We start from the raw sequence: 19,744 nt of genomic DNA, 5'->3' as shown, positions 1-19,744 counted from the left end.
ATTTCTCTCTAACTTCCCTGGGCCCACTTGATTTCAGTAGCAGGAACCTCAGTGCTGAGAGACTGAAATATTAGGGAAAATCCTCACCTAAGACTTTCTGGCTCCAGCTACCAGGTGTATTTTGCCCTCTGTCGTCAACTAATTCTTAATTGCTCCATCCAGGTTAAAGGGAATTCTAAGGTCCTTGCAGTCCTAAACTTTTCTCTTTCTCAATTCAGTTCAACTTATACTCATCTTTGAATGTCTCCAGGTCTGAGTAACAGTGGTCTAGCGAGGAGAGAAAAGGCATGCTCCCAACTAGCTGTACCAGGGCGACACCCCCCAGAAACGCACGCCGCCCGGGAAGCTCAGGTCTGGACCTAGAGCCAAGCTTTGTCCTTGGACCAGGCGCTCTCCTCTGTTGGCTTCCCAGAGCGCGGGGGCCTTCCGGCGCCGGCCCCCTCCTCCGTGGGCGGGGCCTACCGCTCCCGCTCCCGCCTCCCCGGCTGCGCGCGGCTGCGGGCTGCGGTCACGTGAGCGCGGCGCGGCGGGGGAGGGGCCCTGATTTCCGGGCGGCGGAAGGAGACGCCGCCGCGTGAAGACGAGGAGATTTTAAAACACGCTCCGGGACCGAAAGCCTGAGGCTGGTGGCGCACGCCGTCGCCCCGTGGGCTCCTCCTCGGACGCTCTCTCCACCTGACTCCGTGTCCCGGTCCCGACCGGGCCCTCAGGTGAGCTGCCGCCGCCGGTCTGGCCGGGCCCTCTCCGGGGCGCGGGACGGCAGGCGGAATGGCTCGTGGGGCCGTCGCCCCCCGGTCCGCGGCCCAGGCGGGCAGGGCCGGCTGGGGCCAGTCTGCGCCCCTGCAGAGCCGGGCCTCGGAGCGGAGAGGGGCTGTGCGGGGGCGGGGCGCCCCGCGGGCTTTTGAAGCGCCTCAAGTGACTGGGCGGGGCGGGTTCGCGCGGTTTCGGGTCTAGGAGACTTTTAGGCCGGGGTACGTTGATTGGACCCCGCTTCCCCGACTGTGGTCCTGACCACCGTCCCCGGAAGGAGCAGGAAAGATAGTTTCTTAAAACCGCGGGGTGTTCACTTCTGGGTTGCAGGACCAAAGTCTGGGGGTGGGGATGCGCAGCCGTCTCCTAATCGGCGCTCTCGCCGTCCAGGTGTGGACGGTTAAGCGATCAGTATGAAGCCGGTTCCGTCCATCGGTCCTCTCGAGTCGCCCCAGTCTGTGGTATTTGTTTTTTGGGTAGTCTGGTGCCTCCAATTGGCCCCCTAGGTAGAATTTGGAGGAACTCGTGAGCGTAAAGGGTTGGAGAGGAGATTACCATAGGCCGAGTACAGTGTGCTTTCTTGATTCTTTTTTTGGCAAGGGAAAGAAGTTGGAAATCAGGGGAAGGTAATGAGGTGGCAGACAAACTAGCTGGGATTCGGTTCGGTCGAAATCCTGTTAGGCTAGAATCTCCCTTTTGTTGAAATTAGAAGGCCTGCAGCTGGAGTTTATGAAATTCAGTTTTAAAGCTTTTGAGGCGCACCTGGTCTAGTGATGTGAGAGCTCAGCCTCTGAGGCTGGACCTCCTACCTTCTTATTCGATACCAGCTACTATAAAAGTGGCTTAGTCGGACTGTTTGATTTGCTGTACTACGAAAAATCTTTATTTTAAGCGAAAATAACATAAGTTGCTGTAGAACTTTTAATTCCTAGTGTAAAAATGTTCCCTGTGTACCATGAAAATAATCTTACTAGCTTGAAGAGTCATGAAGGGGCGATAAGCCCACTTTTCCTAACAGAGGGAGAACGGTAGAGTGATTAATACAAAGTGGTGGGTAATATGGCATAAGCTTGACAGTAGACTGTATGTTGGACACTGATCAGATAGTTAGTGGCTAAAGATAGCACAGGGAATTGGGGGGTGGAGGGTTAATTGATCGATTTTTCTGAATGTCTTGTTCCATTTATTTTCATCTCTGGTACCAGCTAGTAATAAAATTGTAGGGAAAACTCACAAAATGTGCTTGCTTAATTAACAGAGACCAGGTGAGTATTAGGGCCTTAGTTTTTACTTACTCATTTTTTACACTAGAATAACTAGAGGTGTGGGTGGGATGAAAATTTAGTATTGGGATAAATAAAGCAAGCCATTTTGCCACTTTTTTCCAATCCTCACCTGAGTTCCAGTATATATAACATAAAGTTGGTTTTGCAGAGTTCAGTTTTGTTTATGAATCCCTCTTCAACTCCTTAATAAGGGACTGACAAACCTTTCTGAGCTATGTCTTTAAAATGGTTTTAGTACCACCTTCTTCACATGGTTTTGTGAGAATTGAAAGCTGTTGTGCATCTAATATTATGCTTGGTATTTACTGGTCCTGAGACTAAGAAAATATACATGTTTGTGCTTATAGCATATCTGTAAGTGTTCCAGGCACAGTTCTGAGTGTTTTACAAATATGAGCTCATTTGCTCTTCATTCATCCTACCTCATAACAACTGTATGAGGTAAGCATTATTATTATCATCCCTGTCTTGTAGATAAAAACTGAGGCACGGTGGTTAACGATGGCTAGAAAGTGGGAGAGTCTGATTAAGAACCTAGTCACTCTGAGTCTTGAATCTGCTCTTAACCTGTGTAGCCAAACCCTAGATCACGGGGCTCTAATGTAGTAAAACCTTGCAATCATGTGAATTTGGATATGATGTCATAGGTGATTGGCTTCTGGATTCCTAGAATTTGAGCTGTCTGGTCTTGCACCAGCCATTTTATTAATCTCACAATAATGCAAACCTTCATTTTAGTCAAATTTTTTGGACTCCCATGTGTAGCATTGTAACTTAAAAAAAAATAGCTAGGGATAGGATAATTATGACAGATCAGGAGAAGTTTTATTTATTCCAGAGATACCTACTGCAGTGGGTGTACAGTGCAAGGCAGAATTCATTATTTTTGTAGTGTGTGGAAAAGGCTTCAAGAAGCGCTGAGCTAGTTCCAGGTATAGGAGGCTCTTTTTTAGATAGAGGTTAGTTTGTGGAAAAATAAAGCTGGAGAGGAAGTTAGGCAGGACCGAATACGTCAAGCCAAGGTGTTTTTACTGTAAGCGAGTAAAAGGAGCAGCTGAAAGCTCCTGAGCTTTGGTCAGATCTGTGTTTAGAAAGAGTCCCCTGGTGATTCTCTACCAAATGGACCATGGGGTAGACACTAGAGACAAGGCAAGGATTCTGGTGGGGGAACTGTTAACAGTCTTGGGTAGAGATAAAGGACTTAAGAAGGGGCCTGGGAATGGGTAGGAGGCACAGATCAAAGATTTTGTGTGTAATTGGGGTGATTTGGATGTAAGTTGAAAGAATGTGGTGAAGAGGGGGAAGTGCAGGATGACAGGGTTATACCTGAGTTATTTATTATAATAGTGGCCTAGCTGGTCTTTGTTCCTTATTCCTTTGTTACACTATATTTGCTTTTATACTGATTTTTCTCCTGCTTTTTTGTTTACTGTTTATATCTAGTCTGAACTTTTCCTGGTGTTCACAATGCTGGTACTTTCATTTTTGCCTATACCAGGCTTATCCCTACTCCTGATCCATACTGTTTTCCTTGCTCATGAAATGCTCATTAACGGTCCTTGATGCATATCTGAATCTTACCCATTTTCAAGCACCCAGCTTAGGTTCATGAAACTTTTCCTAACTATTACAGGCTGCATTAAATAATAACATTGGTTTTCAGACTTTGTTTTGCTAGGGTTTCTTGGGGGCCTCTGGGGGCCAGGAGCTTCCCCGCACGTGCAAGGTGTATCTATAGCAACTCTGTGCTGCCTCCCCCTCATCCTACGGGCACAAAAAATTTTTCAGAAGTTTTTTTTTTTTAATTGAAGTATATATATTAATTGAAGTATACAAAAGTTTTCTATTTAGCACATTGCCCAACCAAAGGTCCTGTTTAGAACATTGCTTGACAAAAGATTCCATGGCCAAAAATATCTCTTGACTAAACTGATTTTTTTTTTTTTTTTACTTCATAAAGGTAATTTATCTTTGTCTTTATTGATTGTTTTTAAATTAATTCTTTCATCATAGCACTCAAGAATGACCAAAAAAAGAAAACGCCAAGATGATTTTCAAAAAGTAAAACTAAAAGTTGGTAAAAAGAAGCCCAGGTTAGAAAATGCCACTGTTACAAACTTTAAAACGAAGACTATACATTTGCCTGACCAACTCAAAGAGGATGGAACACTTCCAACAAACAACAGAAAACTTAACATTAAGGTAAATCGTAAATATTATTTTGATAAAGTAGTATTTTCCTTGAAATCATCTAGGATGTTATATTTTTGTGAAAAGTTGTTTTAACTCTTAGGGTTTATTAATGGCTAAAGATTGGAGTTTATCTGTAACCCAAATCTGATGTTGCCACTGCAGCTTTCCCACTTCCTCCAGAAAGACTTGCTCAGCTAAAGTCAAAGTGATTTCTCCCTTTTATATTTATTTGATGATTTAATATGTCATCTGGAAATCATTTCTGTATTTAACTTTTTGATGCATCAAGTTTTTGATGTGACAGTTTTTTAGCTGTTTTTATAGCACATTAAGATAGGATCCTGTCTCATCCGTTTTTGAACCCTTATAGTATGTAGTTTATTCCAGACTCATAGTGAATGTGTGAAGTTAATTGAAATTTGAGCAGTGGTTTTGCTTAAAAATTTAACAGTTTTATTGAAATATAATTTACACAAAATAAAATTTATCATTTTAGAGTGGACAGTTCAGTGGTTTTTAATGTATTTACATTGTTATGCTACTATCACAATAATCTAATTTCAGAACATTTTTGTCACTTCAGAAAGAAACCTTATACCTATTAGAAGTCATTCTCCATTCCTTCCCCCCACTAGACAGACACTGATCTATCTGTAAAGATTTGCTTATTCTAGACAATTCATATAAATGGAATCATACGAAATGTGGTCTGTTATTACTGGTCTTTCACTTAGCATGTTTTTGAGGTTCATCTGTGTTGTAGCATGTATCAGAACAGTACTTCATTCCTTTGTATTGTCAGATAGTATTCCACTGCAGGGCTATGTCATATTTTTTCACTCATCAGTTGATGGGCATTTGGTTGTTCCCACTTTTTGACTCTTATGAATAATGCTGTTATGAACATTTGTGAACAAATCTTTGTGAAGATATACATTTTCTAGTTTTGCTTTTTAATCTCTGAAGGTTAAATAATGTCAAAAGGTATTCGAAGTTATTGTTTATTTACAGATTATATAAATTATTCCACAAATAAAATTGCCAATTGTTGTACTCTGATTAAAATACACAGACACCCTGAAAGACCACTTAAAATAGGTAGAATATAGGTATAAATACATATTTGGTACATAGTAGGTCTTTAAGTGGTGGTGATGATTGCTGTCATTTTAAATGATAGTGTGCCTAATCCTGCGTAGTTTCAAAAAGAGAAAATTCTGACTGAAAGTTATTATGCTTTTATTAAGCTAAGGCTATGCTAAAGATAAAACTTTCTGATCTTAACAAAAGCTTCATTTTTCTAAAAGTAACATTTAGAAATACTTACCAAAGCAGTCTCTAACCCCCCACCCCCACTGGAGTGTTAGTTTATTAGCATAGTTTTAGTTAGCATGCTTATTTGAAAACGATATAATGTGTATGTATATGTATATACCTAAAGCTTGTGTTTTTATTTTTATTTATAGGATTTGCTGTCACAGATGCATCACTACAATGCTGGGGTTAAACAAAGTGCTCTTCTTGGACTTAAAGACCTTTTGTCTCAATACCCATTTATAATTGATGCACACCTTTCAAACATATTAAGTGAAGTGACTGCTGTGTTTACAGATAAAGATGCTAATGTACGATTAGCAGCAGTTCAACTTCTTCAATTCCTGGCCCCCAAAATACGAGCTGAACAAATTTCTCCATTTTTTCCTTTGGTAAGTGCCCATCTCTCTAGTGCCATGACTCACATTACTGAAGGAATTCAGGAGGACTCTTTAAAAGTTTTGGACATTCTGCTGGAACAGTACCCAGCTCTAATTACTGGCCGTAGCAGTATATTGCTTAAGAATTTTGTAGAACTTATTTCTCATCAGCAGCTGTCCAAAGGACTGGTAAATAGAGACAGATCCCAGTCCTGGATACTTTCTGTAAATCCTAATCGGAGACTCACTTCTCAGCAGTGGAGGCTGAAAGTCTTAGTGAGACTCAGTAAATTCCTTCAGGCCTTGGCAGATGGATCCAGTAGGGTGAGAGAAAGTGAAGGACTTCAGGAACAAAAAGAAAATCCCCATGCCACTAGCAACTCCATTTTTATCAACTGGAAGGAACATGCCAACGACCAGCAACACATCCAGGTTTATGAAAATGGGGGTTCACAGCCAAATGTCAGTTCACAGTTCAGGCTACGGTAAGAAGGATTTCAGTTATGTCCACACTCAGTTTTCCTATATTGAATTATAACTGCTGACCGTTGATGGCTAATGGTGGGAAGACATGCAGTTGTCTTCTGTAGTTTCATATAGTTACTCATAATTTGATTTTATTTACTGATGGGAGGAGTCATTTCAAAGTATATTAATTTACTCATTTGTAGCAAAGCCTAATGAAAAGTAAAAAATTATAGTCTTTTGGCTTTGTCATCTTAGAATTCTGTTTTTCTTCCTAGTGTTGATCAATGTAATTATCAATTCATGGTGCTTCATTTTGCTGGTACTTTATATTTTAAGGTTTAAATTAAGAAAGGAATAATATTTTTTAATTAAATTAAAAAATTTTTTTATTCTTACCTTTCCTTGTTAGGTACCTGGTTGGAGGACTAGGCAGTGTGGATGAAGGCCTGTCATCTACTGAAAACCTGAAAGGATTTATTGAGATAATAATTCCATTGCTAATTGAGTGCTGGATTGAAGCTGTGCCTCCACAACTAGCTGCTTCTGTTGGAAATGGTATAGAACGAGAACCTCTGCAGGTTATGCAGCAAGTTCTTAACATTATTTCCCTTCTGTGGAAACTCTCTAAACAGCATGATGAGACCCATAAATTGGTGAGAACTAATAGGTTCTTTATTTTCTGAGTAATGCCTTTTATCATGACAAATTAGAAATCAGCATATTACTACTAATTGGTTATGCATTTTCCAAAAAATTCCCAGGGTTTAACTGTAAACTTATTTCTTACATTTGCTCAAAACTACAAATTAAAACAGTTTTGCGAGTTTATTATCTGTATGTTTAAATTTTTAAGCGAAATGCATAACTGTGCTTGATTTCATTTGTTTTTATTAGCTGTAATTCACAATAGTGTTACAATGTATTGTTTATGGCAGATTGATTATGTAGGAACATTCTAGTTTCTGGAGACCTCTTACAGGATTTAAAAAGTGACTTATTAAGTAGTCTCTTCCAGTTTGTGCCATGTTACCAAGTTTATGGTAAGAAATGGACCAAACTGAAGATCTCATAATCAACCCTGAGAAGTTTTTAAACTACTACGTTTTAGGGAAGAAGCTACACACAGATTTGCTTAGTGTATGCTTTTTTGTTTTTTCTTGATAAAGGATGTAAGATCAGAAAACATTTCTTAAAGTTACCTTTACTGTAGGTAAGCTGTAGTTGTAGGTATGGTGTGAGTGAAGTTAACCTAAGTAATTCCAAGTCATAGGACAGTTTCTTGCTAGAAAGCTGATAGCAAAGACATATTTCTTGATGAGTAAATTTATCTCCTATTTGGGGAGAATTGAGTGTTGGTGGCTTTTTTAAATTGTTATGTTGTAGTGAATATAATATATAGTGCATGGAGCAAGTAAGGAAGAACAAGCTCTAAGATTAATTGGTGCTGGATTAATGTGGTTAATCTTAAAAAGGGTAGCTGCAGGACCAATATTGAAGCTTGAAGCATCTGTTTTACAGAACAGTTTCTGCAAGGACTTGACAAGGCAGGTTTGAATCCTTGAAGTTGCCTGCATACGTCCGAAACTGGCAAGGCAGTTTTTTAGTTTTATTTAGTTCTTTTTATTTCATTCAAGCTCACGAGTTAGTAAGACACATAAAATAAGACTGGGGTAAATTGTAATAGTATTTCATAATCTTGAAAAGCATTACAGAATTGTACTAAGGTGTGTGTTTCTTTTAAGAGCTTACTCTATCGCTATTAACCCATTACCCATCATTCTGTAGGGATGTTTTATGAATTGCTTTCTCAGATAGGATGGCATTTTGTTGATTACAATTTTGAGCCTGTTTTATGATTTATTGCATAAATTGGCAAAGTGATTATGGTTAGGGGTATTGTATATGATTTTATGAAAGTGAAGCTTGTTCTCCTTTATGGCAATTAATCTGTGATCGTAGGCTAGTTACAGTAATAATGCATGAAGCTTCTTAGAAAATATATATATTATTTGGAGTCTTGAATGGCTGTATTTTCATCTGAAAGGCTAAGATAAGAAGTAAAAGTAATGATATTCAGTGTGATCTTAAGTACTAGGCTTTCTTTCATTTTTGGAAAGCTGAAAAATAAAATTCCAGGCATTTTGGTGTTTGTTTTTTCATGGGCACTGGTTAATGTTTATTATTGCTTTAGTAATAGTATTTGTAATTAGAATGGTAGGACTAAAGGCAAAATCATTAATTGTGCTAGTTTTGGATCATCTACTGTCATTCAGATGATACTGACAAAGGATCTAAACACTGCCTTAATTTTAAGGATATTTAAAGTAGCTATATTCAGAGCTATTCTGTGGTATTATAACATGACTATATTTATTAGCAGTCCATTAACATAGGATACTAAATTCAGAAGACTGGTTTGCCTAGACTGTTGAAGGTTATATAGAGTACTGAATTGGGATACTGTATAAAATTGAAATAAACCGAGGTGGTTAATTCAAATAGGAATAGTATTTAAAAGCAGCCACTGGTAGAATTCGCTGATTTACCCTGGCAAATTTGTTATTTCGAACTATAATAACTAGATAAGGTAAGATCTATTATCTTAGAGACAAAGTATAAGTATGTATGTTAGTTATATCAGGTGACATTAAAATGCACGTTAGTTTATTTTTTTTTTTTTACCATTCCCACTGTTAGTTCCTCTCTCTCATTCACCTTCAGTTATAGCTTAGTAGTTAAGGTATTGGGTGACCTGTAACAGCTCAAACTTTAGGAGGAATGAAATGGCATTCCTTGGTCTTAAATTCTAATTATGTACCACAGGCTGAATTGTAGCTCTTTTCTCTCAGAAAATGTGTAGGTTTTCTATTGATAAATTGGCGTCTGTATTAGGTGCAACCTTAGGGTCACTGACCACTTACTTTTAGGTTTTGCTAAATGCGTGTAGTGTGTTCGTATTTTGCTGCAAAGTTGAGAAATTTCATTTTTATCCAAGTAGTATTCTTTTAAACCTTTTTAGGAATTTGAAATCTTTCATCTTTGCTTTGAAAAGAAATCTCAAGTTACATTAAATCTTATTTGCAGTGGTTGAGTACTCAGATCCTTACTGAGGTTGCTTATTTCTGATATACTGTGTGTATCCTTAATATATAGCTAGTTTTAAAAATGAAATACAATTTAACATTAACTTTTTAATTAACTTTGGTTTTTGGAGTCCTGTATTAATAGCTTCAGGTCAGTATTATAATTTTACACTGTAGAAATTTTGTTGTGTCTTAGCTTTGTATTTTAATGCTTGCTACTTTTTGTCCAAATGTTTCATTATTGTTGTCTTTTTACCATGAAGATTAGAATTTGTGAAGAAAAGTTAGATGCAATCATGTGTCAAAGATTTATTGAGCATGTATAAATGTGGGTCTTTAATTAAAATTCAGTTCCTCAGTAAACACTAGCCACATTTCAGGTGCTCAGTAGCTTCAGGTGGCAGTGGCTACTGTACTGGACAGCATAGATACAGAACAACTCCATCATTGCAGAAAGGTCTTTTGAATAGCACTGCTCTGCAGTGTGCCAGGTTCTGTTCTAGGCTCTGGGAATACAGAGATGAACATGACTGACAAGGTGAGTACTTAGCTCTTGGTAGGGTTGATGGATGGTAAACAAATAGGTGATGTTGTTATTAGGAATAAAGATGCAAGTGGGGTAAAGGGAGAACATATGATGGAACAGTGGGGGGGAGCTATTTGAAATAGGAGGTCAGGAAATGCTTTCTTGATATTTAAATGTCACTGAATGAAGTGAAGGACCAAGTCTTGTGAAGACCTGTGGGAAGGACGTTCTAGGCACAGGGAACAGCAAGTGAAAATCCCTGAAGTGAGAACAAATTTGACATATTTGAGGAATGGCAGGAAGTCCTGTGCAAGTGAGGTACTAGGAAAATGGTAGATGATGAGGGAGAAAAAGTGACAGTAGCCAGATCATATGGTACCCTGTGGTAAAGAGTTTGGATTTTAACCTGAGTGTGGTGAAAAGACATTGGAGGGTTTGAGCAGAGGAGTGGTATGATCTAAATTATGTTTATTTAACTTTAATATGTCAAATTTACAAATAAAACACTAATGAACTCCCACGTACTCACTATCCAGCTCTAGCAAAACTGGAGGCCAAACTCAGACCATTGATCCCATGGATGACTAGTCCTGCCCTGCATACACACCTATTTCCTTTATCCTTTCCTGTATTATTTTGAAGTGTGATTTATGTTTTAAAAGATCACCCTGGCTGCTATGTAGATTATTGTGTTTAGGGGGAGCAAGACGAAAAGCAAGGAGACCATTGGGAGGCTGTTATAGTAATCTAGGTAAGAGGTAATGGTGGCTTGGAGTAGAATGGTAGCTAGTGGTTGAAGTGATGAGAAACAGCTGGATTCTGATAAAGCCAACAGGACTGATGGTGTGCATAGTGAAGAAAAGAGGAGCAAGGGTGATCCCTATGTTACGCTTCAAATGACAGTGTGACTACCTGTGAGGAGAGTTCAGTTTATTCATTTTAAATTTAAGATGCCTGTTAGAAGTCCAAGAAAAGTTGTCAAGTACACATTTTTAGGTTGGGGAGAAGAGAAGAATCCAGTGAAGGTAACTAAGGAGATGTAGGGTGACTAGCTATTTTAGCACCTCAAGTCCCACAAGCCAAGCAGCGCCTCAGTCCCTGGCAAAATGGAATGATTGGTTCTGTGGATAGCAGGAAATAAGAGTGTTGTAATCTGAAATTAAGACAGTGTTTCAAGTAGGAGAAAATGATACATTGACGAATACTGCTGAGCAATTTTAGAGAAGTGCATTGCTTTGTGAAAGTGTTAAATACCTTTAATGGGCAATAGAATTGCTAGGGAATGGAGTTACAGTTAAGTGGAACACTAGGTTGAAGACTTTCTTGTATATTTTGTAAATATTAGTTCAGATTCAGAATTTTCTTAACTCTTATTTACTTTCTCCCTTTTTTCTCCTTTTTAAACAGATAAAATGCAAGTAAAAATAACTAAATAAAAGCACCAAAAAGATGAAAATTGGATGGCCTAACAGTTAATTCTGACTTTAAGATTTATTTACATATTGTATCATTAGCAGAACGTGTATTGTAATGGTAAATTTATAGTTGAATATTGACAAGTTGTTAGATTTCTGCTTAAAGTCTTATTTGTCATTTTAAGTTATTGTTTCTTATAGATTTTCTAATCTTTGCTTATTTTACTAGGAGTCATGGCTTCGAAAGAATTATCTTACTGATTTCAAACACCATTTCATGAGTAATTTTCCATATGCCTTAAAAGAAATAACCAAGCACAGAAGGAAAGAGACAAACAAAAGGTACTGCCATTCTTTTCCACTGGTTAACCTAAAATTATCAGAAAATAATTAACCTTAAACTGGAACTTTCTATACTGTGAGGTGTTTTTGTCTAGATTTTGTCAAATAGAGATAAAAGCAGTAGTATGGCTGATCTTGACCAAGTCACTTTAAGCCCTGGGACTTCCAATTTTACTTACTTTCATTTTTATTTTTTTAATCTTTAAAGTGAATGTTTTGTGCTAAATGAGTGTCAGGTATCAAATTATGTAGATAATGAATTTAATAAAATTTGCCGAGGTGGGTGATTTATTTGTGAGAGGTACTATGTAATTATTGAATTTTTAGGTGAGAGAGTATCTTAAAGGTCATTAGTTCATTTGTACATGAGGAAACTGGTAATGAAACTAATATCAGTATCCTGAAGAAAGAGGGATAATTGGAGAAAAACAGTTCTCTTTTCTAAAATAAATTTATGGATTAGAAGATGGAGTTTAAAAAAAAATGTAAGCCTGGAAGTTATTTAAAATGTTTACCTCAAGTAAGAGCAGATAAGTGTAAAAACAAATTGTCTAGTAAAATTTGACAAGCAGGGCTTCCCTGGTGGCGCAGTGGTTAAGAATCCGCCTGCCCATGCAGGGGACACGGGTTTGAGCCCTGGTCCGGGAAGATCCCACATGCCGCGGAGCAACTAAGCCTGTGCGCCACAACTACTGAGCCTGCGCTCTAGAACCTGTGTGCCGCAACTACTGAAGCCCGCGCGCCTAGAGCCCATGCTCCGCAACAAGAGAAGCCACCGTAATAAAAAAGCCCTCGCACCGCAACGAAGAGTAGCTCCCGCTCACTGCATCTAGAGAAAGCCTGCGCACAGCAACGAAGAGCCAACGCAGCCAAAAATAAATAAGATAAAGAAATTAAAAAAAATAGTCTACAGGTTTCTTAAAAAAAAAAAAAAATTGACAAACAGGTACAAGCTAGAACACGAAAGGTGCAGTTCCCCACCATGAGCAAACACTTGAAGGGATCTTGAAGTCTGTCAGAAGGTTCTTAAATTTATCAAAAGAAAGAAACTATGTGGAGAATCAGGCTCATGGAGCAGAGTTCAGAGGATATGCTCAGAAGTGATAAGTCTAGTGGTAAGTCTATTGTAGGCAGATGAACTTTTCATTCATTCACTAAATAATTATTTTGGTTGCAAAGTATTATGACAGATAATCAGATGTCTTAAGGTAAACTCCTTGTTCTCTTAAGTGATTTCATAAATTGCTAAAATCGGTACAGAGTCTTAAAATTGATAAAAGTATGTGTCATGGTCTAGTCAGGAGATGGAAATCACACCAGTGATTTTAACAGAGAATTTAATACAAACAGTTTTTAACTAGGTATTAAAGAAGTGGAAAGACGAAAGGGAACAGTAAGGTATTGTGGAGGTAGCACCTACAGGAAGCGGCTACTGCCTCTAGACTGGGAGAACAAAGAGAAGAGGGGAAGAAGTTTGGAGGAAAGTCTGTCTGGAGCCAAAGCTCAGACCTCTAGGAAGGGGTTGGTGCTCAGCTGGTGCTAATGTCTTTGAGAGCACAAGAGGGGCCCTGTGGGGCAGGGGTCCAGGATTTGGCAACAGGGGTTCTGGCTGGCTGGTGCTGGTGTTTCTAGGGGCATGATGATGCTGGTTCTGTGTCAGAAAAACCACAAAGTGGAACCAACTGTGACTACTAGAATGAACTGCTGCTGGCTTCTAGAAGAGTTGTTGGGTTGCACTGGTGGCAAAGGGAAGCAAAAGTAGGACTAGGAAGCAAACAGAAAGGAAAGTGTCCCATTTTCCTCTTATAGCTTTCCAGTCTCAAGTACTCCCTTATTGGCAGAGCCTAACAAGAAGCCAGCTGTAAAGGAAAAAATGTGGCTCAGTTCCAGGATCACAAAGCAGAGTGTAGAAGGGTGGTTTTGAAGCTGAGAAACAATAGCTCAATAACTTGCAGGAGAAAAAGTGAATTTACATATTTAACACAAGGCGTATGTAAGTGTCATTAGGACTTTACAATTAAGAAGTGCTGTAGGAATTCATAGGAAGAGACATCCTTGTTAGGATAAACAGACAAAGCTGTGTTAGAGGGTAGTATTTGAGCATGGATATGATTTTAGCAGGCAGAAGTGAAGCAAGGGAGGATAGATTACACTAACTGGAGGAGATAGCATATGAGAAAGCTGTAGGGTTAGGTAATGGAGAACATGGGACCGATCTGGGTCAAATCTGGTTTCTGCTGTTGACTAGCCTTGATGCTGAAAGTCATTTCTTGTCTCTGAACTTCATTTATCTTTCATCCTTGATCCTTTTGGCATTGAAGACTATTGGTTGGATCAAAACCATGTTTTAGGAATATTAATTTAGAGTTTCTGGAGTTGGAGGGGACAGAGAATCAAATAGGGAGATACTTTGTTGAGCAAGTAGGTTGTTAGGGTTTGTTTCTTCCAGATACAATTTTCTTACTAAAGCAAAAGTTTTTAATCAGGTGTGTAGATAAGCTTCAGAATATCCTTGAACTCGTGAATAGAATTGTATGTGTGTATATTTTGTCCAGTAAGAGGTTTCAGATATAATTTTCATCAAAATGAGATTAAATAATGGTTAGGATGTTTGGAATTTGGTAGACCATTAAATGTAAGTAAATTATTCAAGAGTATATGGGTATACTGTCATTATTCACTTTACTGGACACTTAATATGTTTAAGGCAGTTACTATACCAGGTGCTGAGCATTTAGTGGAAAAGGAGATAGGTAAGCCAGTTCTCATGGAGTACAGTCTAGTGAGGGAGACTTTATTTCTATGATTCTTTTCAGTGACCAACTGTGATAAGATCAGTGAAAAAGAATGTAGGTAATGTAAGAGTATATTATAAGAAGCTGGTCCTGCTCTTTCATGGGGGGAGTAGAGTCCTAGGGAATGCTGCCCTGATGAAGTGGTTTGTGCCAAGATACAAAAGGTGAAAAAAAGGATATGAAGAGGCCGAGGTGGTGAAATTGTGGAATTTTTAACAAAAGTGAATTGGCAGTATAATTTATTCTTCGTAAATTTCCCCAGTGATTTGTTTTTAGGGACCACAGGCTGCTATTGTATTGAGTTGGCCAAAATACTTCCATAAGGAAGTGCATTGAATATTTAGCAGATAGCCTGTGGAGGGCAACACGGGTTAAAGTTAGGGGAGCCAACAATGGTCTAGGCCAGTGGTCTTCATACTTACTCATGTACTCCCAGTTAATATTTGACCTGATGTCTAAATTTTTTAAATCTTAGGTTGAAATGCAGAGTTACAAAGGATGTTGTTAATTATTATTGTGATAAAATATATATAACGTAAAATTTAGCATTTTAACCATTTTTAATTGTATAGTTGAGTGGCATTAAATACATTCCCATTGTTGTGCAACCATCACCACCATCCATCTCTAGAACTTTTTCATGTTCCCAAACTGAAACTCAGTACATGTTAAGCAGTAACTCCCCATGCTCCCCTTCCCCCAGCTCCTGGGAACCACTCTTCTACTTTTTTGCTTCTATTAATTTGACTTTTTTAGGTGCCTCTTGTCAGTAGAATCATACAATATTGTTTTGTGTCTGGCTTAATTTCTCTTACCATGATATCTCAAGGTTTATTCATGTTGTAGCACTACTAGCATTTCATTCCTTTTTTTTTTTTTTTTTTAAGTGGAGTTTATTTTTTAGAGCAGTTTTAGATGCATAGTAAAATTGAACAGAAAGAATAAAGTTCTCATATACTGTACTCCTGCCCCCACAGATGCATAGCCTCCCTCGTTGTTGGCGTCCCACTCCACAGTTACATATGTGTTGTAATCTATGAACCTAAGTTGACGCATCATTAACACTCAAAGTCCATAGTTTATGTTAGGGTTCACTCTTGGTGTTGTACATGCTGTGAGTTTTGACAAATGTGTAATGACACGTACCCGCCATTATAGTATCATACATGATATTTTCACTGTCCTAAAAATCCTCTGTGCTTTGCCTATTCATCCTACCTTCCCCCATGTTTTTTTCATGGTTTGATAGCTCATTTCTTTTTAGTGCTAAATAATATTCCATTATATGGATGTGTTTATCCATTCACCTACTGAAGAACCTCTTGGTTGCTTCCACGTTTTCATTACTTTTTAAGGCTAAATCTTCCATTGTATGTATATATCATATTTTATCTATTCATCTGTCAATGGACATTTGGGTGGTTTCTACCTTTTGGCTATTTTGAATTATGCTGCTATGAATATTGGTCTCCAAATAGCTGTTCCAATCCCTGCTTTCAATTTTTTTGTGTGTATCAAAGGTTATAACTTTGGCATTACTGAAAATAGGGACATTTTAAAAATTCAGTGTAGTTGAGTGGTCTTTAAGAAAGCTTTCTTCTTGTACTCATCCTTTATTAGTTTATACGGTGATTATTCTAATGAGGTAATTCTAATATGTGCTGGGAACAGATAACAGCTGATCAGCTTGTGAGAGGGAAAAGTTCACTGTTGACTAGAGTAGCCTAATAGTTGGGAAGATTTTCCAGTGTGCTGGGAAAATTATTTTTTCAGAGGGATTGGAGAGCTTTGATTGATTTAGCAAGTTGAGATTAACTAAATGGTGGCTGGGTGGTTCGGAATCTATTGCAAAGTGTATTGGGAGAGGCTGATTTTCTCTTTATGGTAGTGATAGAAAGTTTCTTTTAGAAATACTTGTTTTTAAAAAGTGAGCTATATTAAAGAAACAGCGGGTAAATAATAGTTCAGACAGTATGTGAATGATTACATTTTAGAAAAATGTACTAACAAGTAGATTCTTTGTGGGAACCCGAGGATAGAATAAGCCCCAGAGAAAGACGGTGCAGTAGGAATTGAGCACAGTCGACCCTTGAACAGCTCTGGGGTTGGGGTGCTGACCCTCTGTGCAGTGGAAAATCCACATAGAACTTTACAGCCCTTCATATCCTTGGTTCCACATCCTCATATTCAACCAACTGGGGATTGTGTAGTACTGTAGTTCGTATTTATTGAAAAAAATCTGTGTATAGGTGGTCCCACGCAGTTCAGATCCATGTTGTTCAAGGGTTAACTGTACTTAAGCCGAAATCAAAAGGAAATTGACTTGCAGTTTCATCTATAGAAGAAATCTGGGCTTCCTGTAATTGAACAGAAATGTTTGTTAAGGCTAAAAGAAAAGATCATCTGGGACAGTATAGAAGGTTACTTAGTAAAAAGAAATTTGTTGAATGTATTGTACAAGCATACCTCGTTTTATTTTGTTTTGCTTCTTTGCCCTTGGCAGATAGTGCATAATTTTTTATAAATTGAAGGTTTGCGGCAACCCTGCATTGAGCAAGTCTGTTGGCGTCATTTTTCTAACAGCATTTGCTCACTTCATTCATGTCTCTCTGTCACATTTTGGTAATTCTTGGAATATTTCAAACTTTTTCATTATTATTATATTTGTTATAGTGATCTGTCATCAGTGATCTTTGATGTTACTACTGTGGCTCACTGAAGGCTCAGATGGTGGTTAGCATTTTTTACCAATAAAGTATTTTTTAATTAAGGTATGTACATTTTTTTTAAAGCATGATGCTATTACACATTTAATAGACCACAGGTGAGAAATCGCTGTAGTGCCATTTTTCTCCTTTCCTTTAAAGACTCTAATTGAATGTATGTTAGACCTGCTTACTGAATTTTCTACCTATTTCTCTTGTCTTTATCTCATATCTTCCAGGTTTTAATTTTTTAGTTTTGTTCAGTTGTATTCAAACATATATTTGTTGAATTTGTTTTCTGTTTTTATTTTTCAGTTTTAGACTTTCTGTGCAGTTATTCCAGCATCTTTTGTTGAAAAGACTATCCTTTCTCCATTGGGTTGCTTCTGCTCCTTTGTCTAAGATCATCAGTTGACTATACTTTGTAGGCCTATTTTAGAGCTGTTCGATTAACCTGTGTTTGTCTGTTCTTTCACCAATACTATGCTGTCTTGATTACTGTAGTTGTATAGTAAGTCTTGAAATTGAGTAGTATGAGTCCTCCAACTTTGTTCTGCTTCAGTTTTGGGTAGTCTAGGTTTTTGTCTTTCTGTATAAACTTTAGAATCAATTTGTCGATAACTACAAAATAACTTGCTGGGATTTTGATTGGAATTGCGTTGACTCTATAGATCTAGTTGGGAAAAATTGTTACTTTGGCTGCTGAGATGATGCAAAACTGGGATTAAGTTTTATGTAAGAGCTGTTTTTACTTCCAGTTCACCTTTACCCTGGAAGGGAGGCCCTTAAGGGTCCAGCTTGAAGTAGGGATAATATACGAAAGTCCCCATGTTTGGCAGGTCCTGGGCTTTGTTTAAGACTTTTCCCTATGAGGCCTCTAAAAGGTTACTTCATTTTTCCAGCCTTTTCTTTGAAATTGGCAGTTGCCTTCAGGTCTTGCTTTATTTTAGATTTGGGGACCCAGTAAATGTTCATTATCTTGTTAGCTCTTGAATGCTTTTGAGTTGTGAAAAACTATTTCATCCAGCTTTTAAAGTTATTTTCAGGAAGGGGATTAGTTCTAATTACCTGCTGTGTCATTGAAAATGAGAGTTTCCCCAGTGGCCTGCCTCCCTTATAGAATTGGTGGTCGGTTTATTTAGACTTTAAAATTTTGTATAAATTATTGGAGGAGCAGGATGAATTCTCCCAAGTTTGCAGTGTCGACTGAGACCTTCCAGACAGTAATAGATTATGTTGCTTGAGGTAAACTTAGGTATATCTTGGAAAGCTCTCTACCTTTGTTGAAGAAATGTTGCAATTGAGTTTTTGTGTGGTCTAGTCAGTGTAAAATATGCCTTGGTTTTGGGTGCTGAGCAGTTTGGCAAAGAACCTACTGGTAATTTTGGATTTGTGGTATAGATTGCTAGTGGTCTGTCTCAGCTTTCATTCATTCTCCCCTCTCTTAGTGATGGAATTTCCAGTTTTTAGCTGGACATATGACTACACAAAATAAAAACTAGATTTCCTAACTTTTTTTGTAGTTAGGAGTGGTCACGTGGGTAATTTCTATTTAAATAGCTCAGACTCCTCCCTCCAGTGTCAGACTTATACATTGAGTTGTTTGATGGCCATCTCTGCCTGGATTTATACCAGAGACACTTTAAGCTCAACATGTTAAAAGTAGAAATTATTTACTGTATATTTGCTCCTCTCTGCTACTTCATCTCCATTTACCAGTCAGCAGTGCTAGAACCCTCGATTCTTCCAATCCTCATCATCCCAAAACTCACATACATGTATATATTTAACCAGACTTCAAATCCAGCTAATTTTTATTCTTCCTAAATGTCCCCCTTTCTCCCAGTCTGTACCAACATTGGTTCTTGCACTTGGCATGTCTTGCCTGTATTGCTCAAATAGACATACAACTGCTTCTTTGTTTAAAGTCTTGTAACTCTGATTTTTTCTTTTCCATCCGCAGAATTATCCATCTGAAACAGCTTTTCAACCATGTTACTCCTGTGCCTGCAGAGTTGATTTTAGTGTCCTTAGCCTTCAACTCTTTGTTATCTGGTCCCATTTTACTTTCTTAGGCTCATTTGTCATTCCTAGCCCTACATTTGATCCCCTGATAGCACCAGATTTTTAAAATTTTCCTTCCCATGTATTTGTGGTTCCTTACTACTATGTCCTTGCATGCCTAATCCAGGATTAACTTTTTCTTTTAAAATAAGTTAGTTTGAGGTTTTAAAAAATTTAAATCAACTGTACATGTTTCTGAACATGAAAATAAATAGACTCTGCTGTTGAATACATTGTAGCCTGAAATAAGTATTTATATCCTAAGTTGCAAATTTTGTTTTTGTTAAGGTATTCTATTTGAAGTTTTTTTTTTTTTTGAAATTTCTTTGAAGCTTTGAAAGAAATGTGTTTTATTTGGCTAGAAAAAAGTGATTTTAATATGTGAGTCATAAAATTAAGTCGTTTCAGAATAGTGCTTATCTG

The 19,744-nt window shown here is 37.9% G+C and overlaps 1 protein-coding gene across 7 annotated transcripts in view; it reads left to right on the top strand.

Moving 5' to 3' along the window:
- The first annotated feature begins 509 nt into the window (after window positions 1-509).
- TEX10 (testis expressed 10) overlaps window positions 510-19,744 on the top strand; it is a 52,881-nt gene continuing 33,646 nt past the window's right edge. For 3 of the 7 annotated variants that reach the window (XR_014247875.1, XM_082403894.1, XM_082403896.1), the window contains exons 1-5: window positions 510-710; window positions 4,050-4,238; window positions 5,696-6,408; window positions 6,801-7,044; window positions 11,645-11,757. Coding sequence is in view for 6 of the 7 variants with exons in the window: in XM_082403894.1 (XP_082260020.1) it covers window positions 4,059-4,238; window positions 5,696-6,408; window positions 6,801-7,044; window positions 11,645-11,757 (1,250 nt within the window). In the remaining variant the exon portion in view is untranslated. Of the gene's footprint in view, window positions 711-4,049; window positions 4,239-5,695; window positions 6,409-6,800; window positions 7,045-11,644; window positions 11,758-19,744 lie in introns of those variants that run through there. The other 4 variants (XM_082403895.1, XM_082403893.1, XM_082403897.1 and 1 more) reach the window with 4 other exon arrangements.

Source organism: Balaenoptera borealis (assembly GCF_965194805.1).
Source record: "Balaenoptera borealis genome assembly, chromosome: 8".
In the NCBI taxonomy this organism is placed as follows: domain Eukaryota; kingdom Metazoa; phylum Chordata; class Mammalia; order Artiodactyla; family Balaenopteridae; genus Balaenoptera; species Balaenoptera borealis.
This window is presented reverse-complemented; position numbering and strand designations above follow the sequence as displayed.